The 21,801-nt window shown below is 44.7% G+C and overlaps 1 protein-coding gene across 1 annotated transcript in view; it reads left to right on the top strand.

The window, feature by feature from the left end:
- The window catches only part of SYNPO2L (synaptopodin 2 like), a 39,374-nt gene that overhangs the window by 8,652 nt on the left and 8,921 nt on the right, over positions 1 to 21,801 (top strand). The window contains exons 2-3 of the mRNA XM_027700263.1: positions 7,802 to 7,953; positions 10,702 to 11,363. Coding sequence (XP_027556064.1) covers positions 7,802 to 7,953; positions 10,702 to 11,363 — 814 coding nt within the window. The remainder of the gene's footprint in view (positions 1 to 7,801; positions 7,954 to 10,701; positions 11,364 to 21,801) is intronic.

Genomic DNA, 21,801 nt, shown 5'->3' with positions numbered 1-21,801 from the left:
GAGGGGTAGGACCTCCAGGACAATGATCAGAAGGTGGCCTAAACAGAAAGCCATATTATCATGGTTGCAAATGACCATTGCTGATTGTATCAGCTACTTATTTAGTTCATAGTTCCTTGTGCCTCACCATGGCTTGGAGCTACCTTCAAGGGAAGCAGCCTTACATGGGAACTCCCTCTCGAAACAAGTACAGAGAACAGATTGTGTGGATGGACTGCATTGGTGATTATACCCTTTCCTCTAACTCTTAGAATCTTAATTTATGCTCTATGTTTACTCCCAGATAATCTTTAATCATTTGTTAACTATTCCTTTCTCACTGCCCAAAACACTTCACTCCATGTTTATTCTTTTTTTGGTTCCTACCTCCCTTTGAAAGGCCATGAGGCAATTGTGACAATGACAAACGTGATGTTGGCCTCTGGTCTTCCATACATTACTGTCCTAAATGGGTTCTCTTCTGCCATGTGGCCACAGCTGGGCTGCTCCATGCTTTTTGCTTCCACCAGAGGTCTAAGACTTCTGTGTGAAGGGCCCTGCTAGAAAAGCTCTTCCACTCTTCCTTGCAGAAGTAAAGAGCCCAGCCAGTGTCGTCTTTACGTCCTATTTGTCCATAAGGATGCAGGCATGATGGAAGAATTTCTTGACACCTATCAGAGGTTGCAGTGAAACCATACATGCTACATTGATACCCAGTGCATTAAATGCACCTGGGACCATTCTCTGGCACTTTTGCCAGCTGTTACAGAGTGTAGTGAAGCCCAGCAATTAACTTTTTCTGTTCTCCCAAATAAGATGGCTGCATGCCCACAGGCAATGGCTCTGGGAATTATCTGTTCTAGCTCCTAGACTATGCCTGGGAATTGTTCTGGACAGCATTACCTTGTCTGAGCCAAAGATGTGCCAAGGATCATTTCAACAGTTTAATGCTACAGTCAGTTGTGGTCCAGAGCCCAGGTTTATTCGCTGGCATTATTCAGCCTGCAACTGGTTAGAACTACTGAATACATCTGTGGAGGCTGAGCCTGGCTTTTGATGTACGTTCATACCTACAAGATGACTACAAAGATGCTCCAAGGCACAGGAAAGTCTCTGTACCAAAGTGCCCTGGATCCTTCAGGTGAATGGGGTACTTCTGTAATCCATACCTGTGGCTGATCCTGTCCTTGCTGCTGCAGAACAACGGTGCTTATCCTCCTCAGCCTGTTGCTGAGAGGCTCTCTTTGGGTTAGCGAGTGCTGTGTTTTGGTGCAGTAACCCACACTTGCAATATTATGAATGCTGTGTCCAATATTTTTTTGCAAACATAAGTGATCCTCATCCTATCGAAATAATAGTAGGTATGTCGTCGTCTTCTAATTTGCCCTCTCTCAGCACAAATACTGTGGAGGCATATTATACTTATGACTGCTGCTGTTCAACAAATAGTAGCAGCTGAAAAGAGTCCTCTGTTTTGAGAAAGCTTTTTATTCAGTTTGCATATGCTCACTGCCCTTTGGAGCACAGTATCAGCATGCAGGGCTAAGGTTGAGAACACCTTATCCTGGAGGACTGAAGACATATCTCTGGATAACTGATCTGTGTTCAAGACTCTTTCACTCCTTTCAGCCCAGTTCAGTGCCCAGTTCTGTACCTGTAAAGAGACATTTTGGTGGCTAGATTTGCTTAGGAGCTCCAATTCCCTTAGGTTTTGATTCTAAAATCTTTCATGTCTAAAGGAGCCAGGCTGAGCCTCTAGAAAAAGGACCTACGTGAGACATGTATAAGCATGTCTTTTCTGAACACTCGATTGCTCTTCTCACAGCAGCTAGATGTGGGATCTGGTTCTCTTGCTTTTGCCAAATATATCTGTTCCTATTGAATCCTTGCTTCATATAAAAAAAAATATCCTGCTGTTTACTCTGTTGAGGGTAAAATGTTCATCAAGTACTTTTAGTATCTATTCTAGTACATGTGGCATTATTCTTTGTCATTGGTATTATACTTCGCTCACTTTTCAGCTAATCTTCCATCAAGTAACAAAAAGCTATGGAGATAAAGCCTCTTTTTATTTACCTGCAGCCACCTCTGGCTAGAAACTTGCTCCTAGCAATGAAACCTGTGCTAAACATCTTGCTTAGACAAAGAAGGTGGATTGTTTTTCTCTTCCTCCCTTTGTATTATCACAACAAAATGTTCTTTTAAAGGCAACTGGTTTCAGTGAGAGAAAACGGACAGAGAAAGAAAACCAACAACCTCTGATTGCTTGCATTTGTTTTATATCACCTTGTATACCCTGATATAAATCAGAATTAAGTCTAGGGCATCCAAGAAGTTGTTCTCCCTTTCCTTCATAGCAATATCCCCCCCACTGGTACACTCCAGGCAGTAACATATTAGAGTAGTCTGCTATGCACTTAGTTAATTGGCCAGCACCAGCATCCTCTGCCACTACCAACTCTCATCACTGAAGTCACCCAAGTCTGTCCTCCCACTCAAGATATCTTCTTTCACCACTCTCCATTGCTGTGTTCATCCCACAAAGTATGAGTTCTCTCTTTCTCTATATAAAGACTCCCTAATTAAGCTTCACCATGGATGCCCTGTGAAGGAGGTCTGCAGAGACACTACTTTACAAAGAGGCAAGTCATCCAGTGTCACCTCTTAAAAAGGAATACAGAGTTTCATCAGGAAGTTAATGAACTAAGTAAAAAAATGTAATTATAATGGATTAGAGTAAATATTCTCCTGAAAAATAGCTTCCAATAGAAATATGGCATTGCCAGGAGGATGTGATGTTATTTACTACTTAATAGACAAGGCATAGAAGAAGTATCTTAGTGGATCTCTGTGTTCAGGTGGGCAGCTGAGATAAAGAAAGACTGTCGAAAAACATCCTGATTTTCAGGCTCCTGCCATTTATTACTCACAGTCTTAGTGTTTTCTCCAGGGTCACACAAAAAATCATCCAGGTCTCCTGAATGTTCCTCTAGTGACCTACCCACTTTTGCCACAGGGGTATCTTTCCTTGCACAAGTAAAAATTAGGCCCTGGATTTGGAGGCAAAACAAACTGTTCCAGTAACCAAAAAGATGTCAACACAGATGTTAAGAAAGAAGAAGAGATAGAGGGTGTTTGTTTCTGCTTTTACATCTAACAACTGCTGTGTTTGTGGTTCAGCTGAGCAGGAAGTTCTAGGAGGAGGAGACCCAAATGGTCTCCTACCTGAGTCATTCCCTTTTGGTAATGCTTTATACACAACAAGGCAGTTCTTAACTCTCCATGTGAACCCTGCAACAGGATTGCATTTCACGTAAGGCTCGGAATGAAATTTAAATACTGCCAGGTTGCCATGGAGTGTTGGACCCCATGGCATTATAGCTGGTGGGGGAAGGGGGAAGCTATGTGTTAAGAGATGCAATCAGAGATTAGAAGGGCACTGGATGGGAAGACAAATTGTATTCAGTATACAACTCTGACTTGAACTGATTTTGCTAGGTTGCTGCTGGAAAGACTGATGATGTAATTTGTCTTCTACCACAATGAGAGGAGGTGAGAGGTGCCTTGGGGAGGTAAGGGGAAAGATGCCATGAACCTATTACAGGTTATTTTCTGAAAGGCACTGCAAACCACTTCTGTTTACCCACAGCCTATTTCCCTATGAAGAAGCAGTGCTGGCCAGCAGGGAGGGTGGTTGCAAAGTTTCAAGACAGGTTCCCTGAGCTGTACTCAGGCAAGATGTGAAGCCACCGAGTTACTATCAGGATTACTCTATTCTTAGCATCCCAGCGTGTGTTCAGCCCTCACATACCACTATCTAAATATAGTCCCTACTGAAGGACAGATGCTGCCAAGTTGGATCTGACCCCCTCCTCTTGCATTCTGTTCCTGAAAGCTAGGCTGAATTCCCCAAGACACGTCCAATAGCCAGCATGTCCTTTTGTCTCCCCAGGGCTGTACAAGGAAACTTGTACTGTACTGTTAAAGCCTGATCCCAACTCTGGCCTTCCTGGCCTCTCCTAGCACTGGCCTTCCCTTTAATACCTTTTTTTATTCCTTTCCTCCTCAGTTGTCACCTTCACTCTTTCTTTTTTCCCCTCAATTGTTTCTGTCCTTCTCCTTCTGTCTGATTGCACATGATCAATGAGAGGAAGCAGGTAAAGTAAAGAAAAAAACATGCACATGTATGTGCATGTACCTGAGTGCTGCAGACACCCAAACCTCTCTGCCAAGAGCTCTTTTGTCACTACAGACTCCTGCTGAGAGGGCGGGGAGACAGACAATTTTCTGAGTAAATCTGTTCCAGATTTTCACACTGATTTGTATTTCCAGTAGCATAAATCAGTAAGACTGAAATTAGGATTTCCTAAATCCATCTGATATCATAACAGGACATTCCTCCCATTAGTCAAGGTATGACATGGGATAGTGTGTACTGAGGCACAGAGTGGAAAGCGTAACAGAGTTAGTTAACAAGAGGATCACAGAATTTGTGGGGCTCCTCACACAAAAGGAGAGATCAGTCCTTGCCAGTATGTGCTAGAAGGTCAGACAGTGCAATCCCCCAGGGCCAGGTCTGGGGCCAGCCCTGACCACTTGTCAGAGTCCATCAGTGCTGCCTCTCATGTGCACAAGAAAGCTCTCCAGATATCTGCTACAGGAAGCAGAGAGGTTTTCTCTTTGAAATGCCACTTTTTCCAGCCTTTCCCATATCTTTAGAACAGCTGTCTGGTGACACCTTCCAGCGTGTCTACAGCCTAAGCAGAAGCTCCCTGTTAGTGACATTTCATGTGGCTCACTGGGTGCCCAGGAGAGGGCCTCTTTTAGATATGGGGAGCAAGTGGCTCAAGCCCGAGGGCAAACTGACCTTCAGGATGGGCAGCGAGCCTGGCTTTTGGACTAGGCAGCCACCCTGTCCTGGACCCTCAAAAGCTCAGTGCTGCCCTTGCTGTAAGCAAGGTGTGCAGGTTATGGGTTGTCATTACAGTCTCCACAGCACTGGGCTGGCAGACATATAAAACCTGGCAGGCGTGTCCTGGTCTCTGTCCAGAGGCTCTGCAGCCTCCGGCACACTGCACCCTGCTGTCCTGGTTGTGGATTAAGACCTGTCCTGTCCTTTCTGTTTGACGAGTTTTCTTCCTTCTCTCCCTGCACAATCCCCTCTGCCTTTAACCTCTTTGCCTTCCTCCCTAGCAAATCAGTGGGGTAGGGATTTGGCATAAAAATTAAGCTGTGGATAGTTCATTTCCCTCTGACCCTGGGAAGCAAATTTATAAAATTCCAGGGAGGGTTTATAAACCTGTGTGAGACTGCGCCAGAAGAAATGTTCAGACTTGGTAGGTCTCTTCCTGTGCCAAAAGAGACCTGGTCCTGTTTTCCCAGAGAGGAATGGAGACGGGGAGAAGTCCTTCCTGGACTATAGAGCTAGTTTGCAGACTCTTGCAACAGCACTGAAGGACCAATAGCTGCTTTAGTGCACAGGCTCTCTGTCGCTCTGGTAAAATCTGAGCACAGACCAAGCCAGAGCCAGAATGCTCACCAACAATGAGAGAAAAGCTTTGCCTGTTCATGATGCTCAGCCTGCATGGGACTGCTTGTGTCCCACCACCCTGCTCAAATATAAAGGTACCTGAAACAGCAGTGGGCAGTGTTGGGACCACAGCCTGATCCTCCCTGCCTGGGAATACTGAACACTTGCCTGCAAAGTCTCACATACTATGGGACCAGAGGATTGCAGGAAGCTGACTATTGCTGCTCTGGTTGGTCACAAGCCTACATCCAGTTGGTTTCAGTGAGCATGGAGGAATACGATGGGATGTGAGTAATACTCTGAGCACCTGCTGACAGCCTTTAACCCCCAGCCCCCTCACTCCATAACTGGGAGACATACGCAGCAAGTATGTTCCCATCCAGTGCTAAGCACCAAGCACTTGGCCATGGAGCAGCAGTTGGCCTTTTGGGGAATACCAGGGGACACTCCTTCTAACTTTTCTTTAACTTCCTAACTGTCTTCTCTAGCCGCTGTGTCAGTAGGCAGCACTGGAAGATGTGTCTGCTATCTCTTCTCAGTTAACAGCTGCTCCTCGAGGGAGTATCAGGAAGCAGCATTTATATTGTAACAGCAGAAAAGTGGTTCTTCAGCAGTAGTTCATTATAGACCCACACATTCTCATTCCAGGCTTATATTAACAAGGAAGGAGATAAAGGACTAAAATGACAGAGGCTGATGGTTGTGGCAGCTGGGATGAGCCAATCCCTATTTTAAGCATGCAGGCAAAATTTGGGGTCAAGCTGGAAAGGCTACAGAGCGATAAAGTGCCAGTGAACACAAAAACAACTTGAAGCATAGCCCTCCTCTTTCCATCTTTTTCCTGAACACCTCTCGGTCCTGCTGACAGGCTGACCTGGGAGGAGTGCTGCTCTTGCCTGCACATGGGCCAGCAGGGTTGAGTTCTGGGTGCAAGCACATGGGTGCAGAGGGCCTGGACCCTGAGCCCAGCCAACCAAGACATGGGACCTCCTTAGAGCTCCAGCCCTCTCCTTCCCTGCTCCCCTACTGCCCCTGCAAGAACAATGACAGGGCAGCAATCCTCCCACATCCACTTCTCTTTCATAAGGCTGCCATAGAAGTGCAGGCAAAGTAACTGAGACTGGTTGCTCCAGCACAAGGCTGTAAGACATGGGAGAAGGTGCCCCGCTATGTTACTTCTCTGCAGGATCTGCCACAGTTCGTTCACTGCACCCTCTGTTAAACAGCTCTGCACTGATGTGTCTCTCACTTAACTTCAAGATTCAAAGAAATCTTCTAGAAGCATCTACAAATCCAGTGTATTACTACCTTGGCCCTGACTTGCTCTGATCCAATGTTTTTTCCTGAATATTCTTTTATGTGCAAAATCAGTCTATTATGGGTGCCAAGCTGTCCTACAAGACTATCTCCATTGCTTGCCTATACGGGAGAGGTCTGTGGTTTTTGGCTGAATGGGCATTTGGTTTCCTTGCTTGCTTGACCTAACAGAAGGGCTAGGCTGTGTTGGTAAGAAGTTTAACTAATGGATGACAGAACAAAAGGGAGAGGAAACACTTGGTGTAAGATGGCCATGAGAGGCCAGATCTAGGAACTAGCCTGGAACTAGAGACTCCAACTCCATTCTCAGATACAGCAATGCATATCCTGCACAACTCCTGTTAAGGCTAAAGATTTATTCCAAGTTTACACTTGTGTAACAGGACACCATATGGTCTGATGCAGATGTCCAGAAATACACTGGCCAAAGCCATTGGAACAGGAATGCTTAACAGCAGAAAGTGCCTCTTTCATGACAGAGCCACCATCTCTCCCCAATGTCAGCTTCCATGAGGATGGTACCTGCAGGGGCTCTGCATGAGAGCCAGGGATCATACCGAGGAAGCACAGTAGGGTCGTGCAGAAGGACACACAGTCATGTACAGGCATAGTCTGGAAAGCGTTTCCGTTCCCTCTCTGAAATACAGACTCCCTAAGCAACTTAAGAGATAGGGAGCAAGAGGAGAAAAGCATGTAGATGTTCTTGAGTCTTTCATCTGCCCTGAAGAACTCAAACTGGGTTGGTGATCAGGTCAGGCCTATGCTCAGCAGAGAGGTTCTTGGAATTAACAGGAATGCAGAGACCACAGCCAGGGCTCTGCAAGAGGACTAGTTCTCCACCCCGGCACAAAGTAGTCTTGGCCTTATTTTATCCTGTCAGGGACAGAGCAATAGAAGGGACAGCAGGAGACAAACGACTGAACTAAATAGCTGCTGTTCTTTCCTTCATCTCTATCCTCTCTCCTGCTTTTCCAGATCCGAAAGAGAAGCAAAGCATGCCGTGGAGGCCTGTGGGAAAATGATGTGCTAGTATCTATCAATGGGAAGTCATGTGCTGGCCTTTCCCATGCTAATGCCATGCAGATCATCGATTCTTCCAACGGCATGCTCAACATCCGTGTGAAAAGGTAACCTGCACCCAAGCACCAGTGCTGTGACAGCGCAGACAGCAGGGCAGCTTCATCCAGCACAGCAGCTCTCCACACCTAGCAGAAAGAAGGCAGGCAGGAAGCCTTTGGTTTTGCCATACTGCAAAGTGGGAGGATTAGGAGGACTTCTCCATGGCTAACATGTGGCCATCTCAATGTTTTGCCCTGTCTCTGTGCTGCTCTCCAGAGTGACTGGCTCTGGGGCTGAACTGACCCCAGACATCCCCACCCCTCAGGCTGAAGGGAAATGTTTGCAGTTTGAGGGCTGTGCTGGAAATAATGAGCTATTTAGGCTCCAAGCAAGTAGATGGCATAGGACATTTCATCTCAGCAAGTAACAGGCTCTGGTTCATTCTGCACAAATAACTGTTCTGTAGAAATGGATTTGACTATACAATAAATAAGTAAGCCAGGACAAGATTACCCAAGTATTTACTACATCAGGCCAGTTGTAGTCCAACAGTCTGTAAACTGACTTCCACAAAGATTAGAGGTGTGTGGCTGAGTCCCCCTTTTATGGGAAGAAATATCTCTGCCAGTCTCTAGTTCAGCAGAATAGTGGAAATCAGCTCAAATGTAAGCATAAAAATGGTCCCAGTAACATTCCTCATTCTCCCTGTGCTAAGTTAACCTAGTGCCTCAGTGCATGCTGGATGTGGCCCCAGCTGTAAATGAATAATCATATAAAGATGAAGGTAGAAAAGCTGTGTGAAGTCCCAGCTAGTCAAAACTACTGCCAAAACAGAAGTCACCCTCAGAAAAACAGGCCCTGGTGAAGGGGGCTGGAAGATGGGATTTTCTACAGTCCTGAACAGGCAGAGCACCGTGAGCAGCGAGGAGGGACAGCCACGCTGGTTGCTGGCATCTGTAAAGCAGGGGCAGAGGTGGTCAGTGCTCGGAGAAGGAAAGCCTGAGCATGTAGGATCTTTCCCTTGGCTTTAGGTAACATGCTGGTGCCTTCTGATGTGCTCACTCTATACCCTAGCTGTGATTAAGTGGGACGAATAAATTCTATACAAGGTGTCCAGAATAGCTCCTGGTCCCTTGCCAAGGCCTTATCTCACCCCATCGGAGCCTATCTGCAGCCAACAGTTGCCTGGGCAAATTCCAGTGGGGCAAAATCAGCACACTTTGAATTAACAAAGTGACAAAGGCAGGCTTCTCACAGTCCTCTGGGAGCCAGCATTGGATGGTTTGGAAATAACATAACCAGTTGGCTGCAACCTGGAGTAGTGGAGAAATCATCACATATCGCTTTCTTGACCACATCTCTGTTCCCACTTCATATTTATGTTCCCAGAAAAAACACCAATCAATCCTGTTCAGAAAGGAGAGGTAGCTGGATGACTCTGGAGTATGTGCATTTCAGAAAAAGAGGGAGGGAGAGACACTGTGATCTGACAATGCAGAACAAGAGAAACTGGCTTACAAACAGTAATGCTTTTCAGTTATTTGATTGAGTATTTAAAGAAGAGGAAGGACTGCTCTGTATTGCTTGTGGAACTTTGAGTTTGCTCCTCACTGAGAGTTCATAATGGCAAATAGTATTAAAAAAAAAACCTGCCAGACAAATTGTCCCACTCTTAGCTTCGACAAAGGTTTGCATTTGACATGACTATAAATTTTTCACAGTTTTGAACTGGGATCCAAGTCATGAATTCCACAGCTTTAGAGAGGCAATGCTGTCTGCCTGGCTTCCTGGTATGCATGTTCAGAAGGCAAATACTTAGGACTCCTTCATAGCTCTAATAAGCCCTGGCAACTCTGACAAGGGAAGGAAGAAGTTCCCAGCTCCGTTTTTATAAGGTCTGGAGTCAAATTGCCACTGAAATCAAGACTCACTCTTGAGGAGAGGAAAGACAGAGTGGGCTCTTTCCCTGTCAGGACAGCCAGTTCTCCTTCCCTTTGGCAGTCAGCAATAGGACTGACTGCCCCAGTCTGCCCTGCACCTACTCCAGACATCCAAGACTTACAGCCTTGAAGTCACTATACAAATGCCACTATGGATTGGACTGGCTGGCGTGATTGCATATGGTCATCAGAATCCTGGTAGCTAACTTGTGAAACAGTCCCACAGTGAGCAGGCCAAACATCATGGTGGTCTGCTGTGACAGGATGCTAGAGCCCTACCCCCAAAAAACACTTGGGCCTTTTAATCCGAAGTATTGCCTATTTACTCCCATGTAGAGGTCAGGGCAAACAAACAGCACTGACTTCTTTGTTTGGAGCCCACCCTGATCCAAAGTAGTTTGGAGGTGCCAGGATCTGCAGAGCTGACACAGCTCCATGGTGCAGTCCCAGCTGCAGGAGCAGCTGGAGTGCAGTGTGGTAGCTGAGGCACCTGTGGTAGCTTGCTGACAAGTGGCAGGCTGAGAGGCATGTCCCACTGTCCTGGGGAATGCTTGCTACACAGGTATTCGTATCCCCAGGAGAAATGCCTGGGGAGCTGATTAAGCTGGCTGGTAGAATTTTATGCTCTCAGGGAGATCTGATATTCAAGTGTTTAACACCTGGTTTCCATAGAGTTGTGAAGTAGAAAATCAGAACGAGAGCATGTAGCTGATATCAGAGATGAGTCTGCCCTTGGAGTCTACACTTCAGGTGGCTGTACCACCTGAAAGACAGTTGAAACACCGTTTTGATCCATAGCTCGCTCTCACATCAGGTTTCCTTCTCACTTAGCCCCACAAACCAGACCTATCTCACCACTTTTCCTTCTCCCCACAGGATAGTTGGTGGGGACCAGACTGGCCCATGGTTCCAGCGTTTCCCTTCTCCAGGGCAGCGAGTGCTCTCCCCCCCATCCCTGCTCAGCCCCCCAGCACAGTCACTCAGCTCTGAACCAGCAGGAGCCCCGGCCACCACACAGCCCTCCCAGCCACGGAGGTCACAGAGGCACCTGGAGAGCCTCACCTCTCCCCCGGACAGCGAGGCCTACTATGGGGAGACGGACAGTGATGCTGACAACGTGGCCCAGGAGAAGCACCGCCGGGCTCGCAAGAAGAGCCCGCGCTCCCCACCTGACAGCACCGCCAGCAAGGCGGATGCACCTCCGGATGAGGTGTCCCTGTCTGAACAGAGCGGCTACGAGAGCATGCCAGAGGCTGCTGTGCAGGGGGGAGCAGAGGTGCCCAGCTCCAGCGGGGTGGCCAAGAGGGAGATTGTCTGCCTGCCTGGCAGCCGCACAGACACTCCATTCTCAGACAGCGAGGGACAGCTGCGGCCACCATCAACAGAGGGACGGGAGCCTTCTCCAGAGGCAATGCTCCTGCCCCATGCCACCAAGGCTATCCGAGCGGAACGCCATCTCATCCCCATGGTGGGGCCAGTGGAACATCCGATTGATGAAGACCTAACCACCACATATACAGAGAAAGCCAAGCAGGCCAGTAAGTCCTCTGCACCCTGCCACTCACTCATGCCCTTTTCTTATGCTGAATCTCCTTCCAAAAGCCTAATTCCTGCAAATATCAAGTGGGTTAGCTCCTCTAGCTTGCAAAGAAGCAGGGTCAAATCAGATCTGCAGAGATTGGGGCTTCCTATTGCAGATGGGTCTACCTCACCCAAGAGGTCCCAACGAACAGATAAGTGAAAGGGTCTGGGTCTGGGATCTGGGAGTCACTCATAGAAGCTGCAGCCATACAACCAGCTGTGGCTCTAGCACCCTGTTCAGCTCACTTCTCCATGGGTACAGAGACATGTAGTATTACACATGATTAAGGACTGATGAGATAATTTTCAGTCAGCATAGCCTTTAAAGAGTCTTGTCAGTAAGTCATTCACTTCTCTCACCCTGTCAGGGAGCTCAGGGAGGGACTTGTCTCCGTCAACTTTTGGAGAATGTTTTCTCTGCAGGCACTCACTCCAGCAAGGGTGTCCATGTGTGGCAGCAGCTAGTGAACTCTGCTAGAACTGGGTATTGGCAGAGAAGGGTGTCCAGCAAGGACAGGCAGGAACTGGTAAATCAGCTCTTGAGACAGTTCCTTGTAGTGCAATCCCTGATAGTCAAGACCTTTCCATGTGGAATAAAGTACTGAAAAATGTAGTGTAGTCTATGGGTGACAAACCTGAAGTGACCTTAATTGTGAATATCTTTCCTGGTTTCTGCTACACATGGAGTATTTCAATGCCAAACATGAAGGTAGAACAAGACATTACCTGATTTCACAGTTGTGATCTATCCAATAATATTAAAAACAAGGTGATCAAAAACTTATTTTCATATGAGTACCTCGATGTGTAGTATGATTGACTAATTTACACTTCTCTGAGCCTAGAAAAAAAGCAGGTTTTAAAAAAGTGGTTTAGCTGGGGGACAGAATAGAAAACAGAGACACAAAAATTGCTAGACTCAATCAGAAATAAAGCATATGGATTCTAACTTCTGATTCTCTACTTCAAATGCTAGACATTTTTACCCAGGCCAGATAATACTGCCAAGCAATTATAAAGCCTCTATTTTATCTTTTCCTTGAGCTAAACATTCCATTATCTGTTCTGCCTAAGGGAACCTATAGAGGTAACTTTCAAACCTAGGTGCTTCCATCAGGCAGGGCGCGGTCTTCCTGCTCTTCCCAGCATTGAGAGGACAGACTCAGTTGGGTCCCTTATGTCTGGCCCTGCTAGGCAGTGTAATCAACCTGGTGCCTTGTAGTATTTCTTCCTAGTCTCTACCACTCATTTTCCTTAGGACAAGAAAGAAAGTACCAATTTCAGCCTCCCTGAAGATGAAGTTATTTTTTCCCCCTTTGAATAATGTACAAGCATGAGGTGAATGTTGAGAAAGGCATGTTCAGCTGCTCCCTGCCACCTGATAGTCCTAACAGTGGATGAGCAACTGCTTTACATCAAGACTTATTTCCACGGACAGCATGAGTACAAAAGAATCTCAGGAAAGCTATGTATTTAATTCAGAGCATTTCTGATGGCAAAATAATATCCCATGGCAGGAGGTGATGCAACAATATTTCCAGCTAGAGCTAGGGTTCCCAGAAGCACTGCAGACTGAGATAATATTTTATTCTCCTATTACTCCCCCACTGCTCACGCGCCCTTTCTGGTTTATGTTTGGCCATGGGTGTCCTTATGGAAGAGTTACTCTGCCATGGATGGCAACTCACACAGCCAACTTGGTCTTTTCTTGGGTTAGGGATCTTGGAAGTAAATGAGAAGGCACAACTCTACATCCTGATCATGCTGGAGCACAGCAGCCATTAAAACAAAAGTCAGGTTCAGGAGCCAGTAACTCTGTGAAGGAAGGGAGTAAGGAAGAAATATGGAAGGTGTTCATTACACGGTGAACAGAGCTAAAGAACACCTATACCTGGAATAAACCCAGGTATAAACACAGGAGGTTGTGGGACTGCTGACCTGCATTGGCTCCATGGGGAGGCTGCTTGCAGAGAAGCTACTCACTGGCATGGGAGGCACATGGTAGAGCTCACTTATTTATACTAGACAAGGATTTGACTCCATGAGCAGAACACAGCGTGGTGGCAAGTACCAACAGCCCAAAATCAGGATTTGGCAGTGGGTGGGGTGGAGCAAAATCAGCACAGGAAAGAGGGGGCAGCAGCTGCTGGTGCCACTGTATAATGCCCTGCATGTCATCAACTGCTGAACTGTGCTTTTTCATCCCCAGCAAAGACACAGTGTCTTGGAGGTCCTTAGAGAGCCAACACCCTTGCAGTGAGGTTTGGGCCTCTCTCTTTCCAAAGTTCATGCTGTATTTGCACATTGGTACTGGTTCACTTTTTCCAACCTATGGGATAAGCGTGTACATCATCCGAGCCCTCCACAGGACACGTGACTTAGACATGCCTGCTCAAAAACCACTCAGAGCATTGCTGGTGCAGACCACTGGGGCACTGTGGGGAGCTACACACCACCCAAATGTGGGGGAACTTGTCATACAAGTAAAAGGACTTCAGTCTTCATCACTACCCAGTGGCTACCATGCACTCTGGTGTTCTGCTCACTGGGGGAAGAGAATGGCCAGGAAAGAGGGACTCTTTGCTTTATTTTAAATGAACTACAGAACAGTCATATTTGTGAATAGCCAATATTTTGCCTAATTTGTAGAAACAAAAGTACAAATTTGTTTCCTTCTCACTAAAACTGTAACTTGCTCTCTTTAAAGAGGTGATTAATCCCTGGGGAAACTGGGGATCTTTAGGGCCTCAGTTTGTCATCACTGTACAGGGCCAAACCACGTCCCTTCCTGAAATTATTTATGTGCCACTTGGACAGCGCAGAAGAAAAGGAAGAGATAACAAGACAGAAAATACTAATTAAAAATCTGAATCAGTTTCAAAAGTGAGAGATTGTGGCAGGGAGAATCAGCCTACAGTTGTCACAAGTAGTTGCTAGTGAGGTTCTTTGTTTCCCCATAGCTCCTGCAGTGCCTTTCTCTTCTCACCCCACCCTCAGAGGCTCAGGATCCATCTGTAGCCAGGGTTGCTTCTTCTCAGCCACCTGTGCTCTCTAAGGTGCATTGTATTTTCACCCCCACCCTAAATCATCTCACAGGACAAAGGGCTCAGCCTTTCTCACCACTGAAAATACCAATTGCTAGTAAAAGACAGACATACCAGGACAGCAGTCTATTCCTAACTTGCTATCACACTATGTCAGTGCAAGAAGTGCTTCAAAATATCTCAATTTAAACTTATCCTCTGGACTATTTTTAGTTCCTAGGACTCAAGAGCCTCTCCATGTATGGTAGGGGAAGGGAGGGAAAAATGGGTGGGGAAATTTCCTCCTCTGCTTTATATGGGCCTGGCTGCCTGTGCAGAGTCATCAAAGATACTACATTCCATATCAGAAAAGGAAATCCTTCTTGTTTAAAGCGGATGTACAGCAGCATCACTTGAAAAGATAGGGTGCTTATAAATAAGTGGCCTATTCATCAGAGGGTCATATAGATTACCTCTTCTAAGAGTGACTGCAGTCACATTTCTCTGCAGAGAGGGTGAGCACAGCAAGCCATCTCTCCACCTATTACAATCCGTATAGGCCACAGGAGCCATGAACAAGATAAAGTACCTGAATGGCAGTTTGAACTTACTGCACCACATTTTCTGCTTGGCTTTCAGCTTTGACAGTTGTGACTCTAATGATCACGTTTATGTGGTTGTTAGACCAACTTCCTGGTTTTGCCATTCACTGCAGTCTAGGAGACCAAAAGATTTAGGATAGTAGTCAACTGACCTGATCCTACCTGCTTTAAAGTAAAATAGAAAAGCATTCTGCTCAGACCAGGAGATTAAAATTAATTGCCTGAACTATTGATCTTGCAGGAAGTCTGTTCCTAGCAGTATGAAGCAATGCTGAATCACCCTTGGCCATTGCTACTCAGTGAGCAGCCAGCCACTAGGAAAACAAGGACAACAGCTTCCATGGTTGAATAACAGATGGAGAGTCTGATCTCATTTCAGCACACATTAAACTGGAAATTGCATCTACTTGGGAAATCAGTTTACATACAGTGCTGCAGCCTAATTGTAGGTGTTTGCTTAAGAATACCCCACTTAATAACTAACATTCAGCTTTGAATTCTCTGCCACTTGGAAGGCATTTATTAAAGAAGACCACAGTGAGATAAACTCTGGGCATCTAGAGCCCTCTTTCTCTACTTTTAGGCTTGAGTATGACATTTGAGCTTATGCCTTCAGTTTATGTTCCTCTATCGAAAGCACAGAGGTGATATTGTCAGGCTGATGTATCAATGGTTTGGGCAGAAGACAGAGACTATAAACTAGTGTTGCCCATCTTGGCTAGTCTAGTTGAACTTTTCCTTCTTTCTTGAACCATCTCAAAATTTGTCACAAGTAATCGGCCCTCTTCCTTGGGTGTTCTTACTGGAGACCTCCAGCATCGTTCTGTCGGGCATCACTCTTGTCCAGCATTTCCGTGAGGATGCTGTGGGTTGTAGCACTGGAAGTAAGGCAAATAGAGCTCTGCTCTGCTCCACCTTTGTACCTCACTGCTATGCTGCTGCCCCAGAGCTGTACAGAGACATGGATTTACCTGAAAATATATTAAAATAAATTTAGCTGCATATAATAGTCTCTGAGAGGTGAAAGATCTTTAGTATTTGAAGACGTATGGAGGAAAATTATATGATCCCCAAAATGAAAAAGTATATACGCTCTTTTGTCCTAGTATTTCCACCTTATGAGATATCATTTGGGCATCTTTTTAAAACCATCAGTTACTCAGACATTATTATTGTCAGCACAGGGACTCTGCCTCTGGGTCACAGTTCCTCAGACATGATCAGGGATCATTCATCCTCCTGCTGCTGATGAAAAGTGCTAGCAGTTCTCTTCCAAGCTCACACTTCCATTATCCTTGCAGAGCCCCAGCTAGTGATTTTTCACACTATGCTGCCACATACATTCAGTTGACATAGCCTGTCCTTGCACGTGCACTTCTGGTCTGACTTAGCATGTGAAAGGTTGATGGGGAACAACGGGATTAACCTAAATTTTGCAAATAATACAGATCTCAAAGATGATTAGAGCAATAATCACACTGAAACATCTATATCTATATAACCTCTGTCTTAGCCAAGCTGACAGTTTTAGCTTCCAGGATTTTGAGTGCTGAGTTGAAAGAAATCGCAATGTAAACAGGCAACGGGAATCCCTCTCCCTGTCCAGTTGTTTCCATCAATTCTGAAAGTGATATGGGACTTCCTGACAGGGCTGGGACAAGTCTGCTCAGGGACAACACTGAAATGAGACAAAGTGATAGTGATGGATGAGGGAGAGGCATAAAAGGGTCAGGCATAAAAGGACTTTGACAAGGGGTAATTAAACAACAGTCATTACTCAAAAGAAGTGAGAGAAAATTATAGCTAGAGAGGAGAAAACTGTCAACCTGGCAAATAATCATTCTCCAGTTTCACTTAAATCCATCGTAGGAAGGGAGATCAGTGTGTTGTGAAATGTGTAAAGCTTCACTGTCATCAGTGCATCTACCACCTACATTAACCAAGAATCTACCTCTTTGAAAGAAACAGGAGCAGAAATGAGGGCAAGTAGATTTAGCATATCTTGATACACAGACTATACTGAAAGGACAAGGCTGAATCATATTCTCTATAGAGGTGAAATGTAAGGAATTAATAAAAATTGTATCAGAATGGTCCTCAGTCCTTGATAAATACCCTGGAATAATGGGAAGGGTTTCAGGAAAAGAGAGCAAGACTATATCCTTCTAATAACATTGAGGATAAGAAAAAATTAATAATAAATGTTTAGCTTCAATTAGGTGAATGAAATAGTTCTTTTGAGCATACTTTGTGGAAAAATCAACATGGACTGATAGAATGTAGAGAGAGAGATAGTCTTTGACCTTCTCAGTAAGATAAGAATTCATGGCTAAAGAAATACGGTGGACACAGTATATGTTGGCTTCTCTAAGATACCTGATATGGTTCCACATGACTTTTCCAGCGAGAGAAATATGGATGAGATAGGACTACTGTAAGGTGACTGCACAATTGGCTAAGAATAGAACAGAAAACATACCTATTAATGGTTCATGATGTCATATTAGCTAACTGGCTAAGTTGGTAGTAGTGTTTCACTGGGCTTCTGAATCTAACAGGACTACCTCTATATTTTCACCCATGTAGCTTTAAACACTAACATGCCAATCAAAGGTCCTCTCCACCTCAATGTTATATGACTGGCAAGGAGACGGATGATTAAAAATCCCAACCCTCCTCTCTTCTGTCAGTGGATCTTGTCCTCTGGCTGCATCTAGACGGAACGAGCAGTATGTGCTGTGGGGCACACCACAGCCCCGAAACTGCCACTATTCAGAACGGGAACCTAGCTGAGACACCTTGCAGCTTTTCTCTGGTCTTCCTTCCCACAGAAACCCAGGTGTGTGGGGGACACAGGGGAGGGAGGTGGGTTACCTGGACTGAAGAGCTCAAAAGTGTTCCCAGGTACACCATTATTGCCTTCCTATTTGCTTTTTCAGCTGCCAGTGCCTGGTGGTGAAGCATTGTAAACGTGTTTTGTTTCTCTTGACTGTTGTACTTAGCAAGCAGTAACAGGAAATATCAATAATACCATTTTCAATGGATGGCCTGGGGATTCAGTGGACATTGCTGTGTGTTAGTCACCAGATGACATAACGCATGGAAGGTATACAGTTGTCATGTGAAAAGCTAGATTTTTAAATGTAGTTGGAACTTGAATAGCTGCAGAAAAGGACTAAAATCAATTGAATAACAAGAATATATGGCAAGTGCTACAGGATTAAACAAGTCCACATACCCAGATGGCAAACATATACTTGTCTGTATTACTACATAGTAGATGCTGGAAACATGAAAGACAAAGAGACAATGAATCAGTATCCTGCTGTCAGACATAGCAGAATTAGCAGATCCTAGTGTCCTTTTAATTTATGTTTTGTATTTGAGATCTCATTCTCTCATGTCTAGTAAATGCAAATCTGTCTGATGTCTCTCACATTCAAAATGAGAATGCATAATCTCTTTGTTGTGTGTGTTCTTCAGTTTTTGATGCCTTATTAAGACTGCACTCAGGCTTCTCATTTCCTATGGTGGGGTCTATCAGCTTTGTCAAGCCATTTATTCCCCCATAAACTTTTACAAACATTGTATCTTTGTGACTTCAGACTTAAAATTAGCAGGGGCTCAAAAGCTATTAGCATGAAATGGGTAATATCAAAAGACACGCAGCATGATTGCATAAACCTTCCTTAGGAAATTGGGCTAAAACTGCAAAAGACTAGTGCATTCAACAGGTGCTGTCCCGGTAAAAGAAAGTTGTCCTTTGGCAGCACTTTGGCAGTGTTGTTGCAAAAGACTATGTAGAGAATATCCAGGGCCTGAGTGTGAGCCCTCAGCACAGAAAAACTGGCCATGTGTGCTACCTGCTGCACTGAGGACACTTTTACATTGAGCTCAGGAAGAAAGGCAAACTCTCTCTCAACTGAGGGAGATTTTTTGAGTGAACAAGCTATTCAATCAGGATATCATGAGACTAATGTATTGCAGCTATGCACAGTGATGTCTCCACATCCTCTCTGCCTCACAGAGCTTTTCAAGATCAGCGTGGCTAAGAATGGTCAAAAATCTACAAAATGGCTGGGCATGTTGGTTTTTTTTTCCCATGGGCTGTCAACTCATCTGCAGAAAAGGTGATTTCTGTTTTTCAAAAACCAGGACATTGCAGTGGGGCAGTGTCTCACTGGGACACTTAAAATCCCTAGCCATTTAAGAATAAATACTGGTTTGACAAGTATTTAGCTATTTAACCTCAGATACATGGTTAAGTGTTGCAGACTTGAGTAGGACTGAAGCATTTGCCTGTAGCATCCAAAACTGGAGCTGAAGTCATATCTGTGTTTTATATTATGTACAGATTATGTGATGGAAGCGTGCAAATATCCAAGAATGAGAAACATGCTTCCTATCCTGAGAGTTTTACCACTTCTTTCAAGTAAAAGAATAGATACTCCTCTGCTTAACTGTTTGCAGTTTAAATAGTGATCAAAGCTTGAAAGGTTGAAGCTTTCAACAGGGGAATATTTAGAAGGTCAATATAACCCATCCAAATCTTATTTTGAAAGGACTCCAGGTATGAAAAGTATGAGATGTCTATAGCCTCTGATGACTTACTGAGATATTTGCAACATTAGCCATGGAAAAATGACCTTGTCTAACATAAATAGCTCAAAGAACAAAATTCTAGGTGATCCCATGTGAAAAAAATAGCAGACAAGTACCATTTCATCATAAGGAACAGGCTCTTTATGTCTGAAATTACCAAAGTGCTTATTTTCTATGGTAATTTTTTTTCTAGAATTTGATTTTTGGTAATAAAATTTACCGTTTTTTGTTTCCTAGAGAACATGAACAGTATCTGACATCACATAAGCCTGCTTGTTCAGTAGTTTTCCTGAGCACATATTAAAGTGCTTTCTTTTAATAAGGCCTGATCTTGAAAAGACTTATACTTTTTACACTTCTCTTTACTGTAATTAGTAACAAAATTAATTTCACTTCAGGGAAATTTCGTTAAATTAAGTTCATAGAAAAATCTTCATAGGCTTTGCTTAATAGAAATTTTTCCTTTTTGTGGATTTTTCCAACAGAATTCAGTGGGGACATGAAATTAGTGATTTAAATGCTGACAAAAAAAATTCAATAGAAATTATCCACCACACCAACAGAATTTATGAGAGTTTTGTAACTCTTCCTTTTACTCTTCTATCTATTCCATTTGAATATTCTTAATAGATATGGAGCTGTATTCCCATTCCAATTGCATGTATCAGATATTACAAGGTTTCCCCAAAGAGGATGTTTCCCTATGTGTATAATTATTCATCAAAGAAGAGACTGAACCACTTTCATTGCTCTTGCTGTAAGAGCCTCTGTATGAGCCATGACAGGTCTCCCTATAGCAACGTTGCCTGTGGGAGTTGTCTCCTTGGCCTGCAGCGATGGCCACTGGATTTCAGGAGGCATGGTCAGACCTTCATTTTTCTAGACTCACAAACACTGGAGGTCTGCTCAAGTGCTAGGCTACAGAGTTGCTAAGGCTGGTGCTGCTGGGAGGGAGAATCACAGCACCTTTGGCCATGGCTCTGAGGTTCTTTTACTGGAGCTATTGCTCGAGTACAGGAAGAGGCAGTAAGGCAAAGTGTGAGGAGATGCTGAGCAGGCCGTGACTGCAGAGATTTGCAGACTCCCTTTACCATCTGTTCCCTTCCTCCCTGTCCACCACAGTCCTTACTACCAGCATCTGATCTCTCAACACTTCACTCTCCAGTGCTGGAGCTTTGAATGGTGATGCCAAAACACCACTTCTTGGCCTCCAAACACTCTGTCACCCTCCCTGGGCACAGCCAGACTCTTCAGTTGTGTAGCTAACAGCCTCTGCTATTTTAATTCAACTAAATGACTTCACTGCAGGCACCCAGGATCCTAATGCTCCTCTGTTAAGTATTCTTCAGTCTTGGTACACAACAGCAATCTGTATCATGGACTGTTTCTCCTCACACATGGAAGAAAATTGACATATACATAAAAAGGAAGATGTTCCTTTCTCTTTTCTCCCTTATGTTTGCCTGGAGCTGGGTGCTCTCTGAGGGTTTCAGACAAAGAAAGTTGCTTTCCTTCTGTGTGGGTTTCTTATGCCTGTCCATGCTGGACACGCGCACTGTGTTAGTTTCATCTCTTTGAAGGGCTCTTTGGCACAGAAATTCTGGACAATGAGGCACTGGTAACACTAACTTGAATTTTGCAGCTTTCTAACCTGAAGCTTGCACCAAAGAAGCTGCAAGAATATAGAGTATATTTTCTTATTTAAAATAATAGAGAGGAGTTTCTCCTTACACAGAGTACAGGGTGGGGAAAAGAAGGAGGGTGTTTAAGTGCCAGGTGACAATGTCCATCACACTGCTCAGTGATGAAGCTACGAAGACAAAAATAGACCAAGTGACCTCATGGCTTTCAGCAGCAATGCCTATGAGACAAAAGAGAGGCTTTAAAAGGCTTGTGGAACTGATAGGAAAGGGCTTGGACATCTCAGAGTTTTGGTTCTACTCCAGCAGGGAACTGCTTTGCTCCTCTCTCATTGCCTCTCTCTCTGTTTATGGGGAGTTGTGAACTAAACGGGCTTTGTGACATGCCCAGCTCTCCAGGTTTGGACTCTGCCTTCTCAAGCTTGGATCAGCCTTATGCAGGTACAAATGTCTGTACTTTTCTGATTTCTCTTCTCTTCTCTCTCTTCTCTTCTCTTCTCTTCTCTTCTCTTCTCTTCTCTTCTCTTC

This window comes from Neopelma chrysocephalum, unplaced genomic scaffold (genome assembly GCF_003984885.1).
Source record: "Neopelma chrysocephalum unplaced genomic scaffold, ASM398488v2 Primary Assembly neopelma1_143, whole genome shotgun sequence".
Taxonomy (NCBI): Eukaryota; Metazoa; Chordata; class Aves; order Passeriformes; family Pipridae; genus Neopelma; species Neopelma chrysocephalum.
This window is presented reverse-complemented; position numbering and strand designations above follow the sequence as displayed.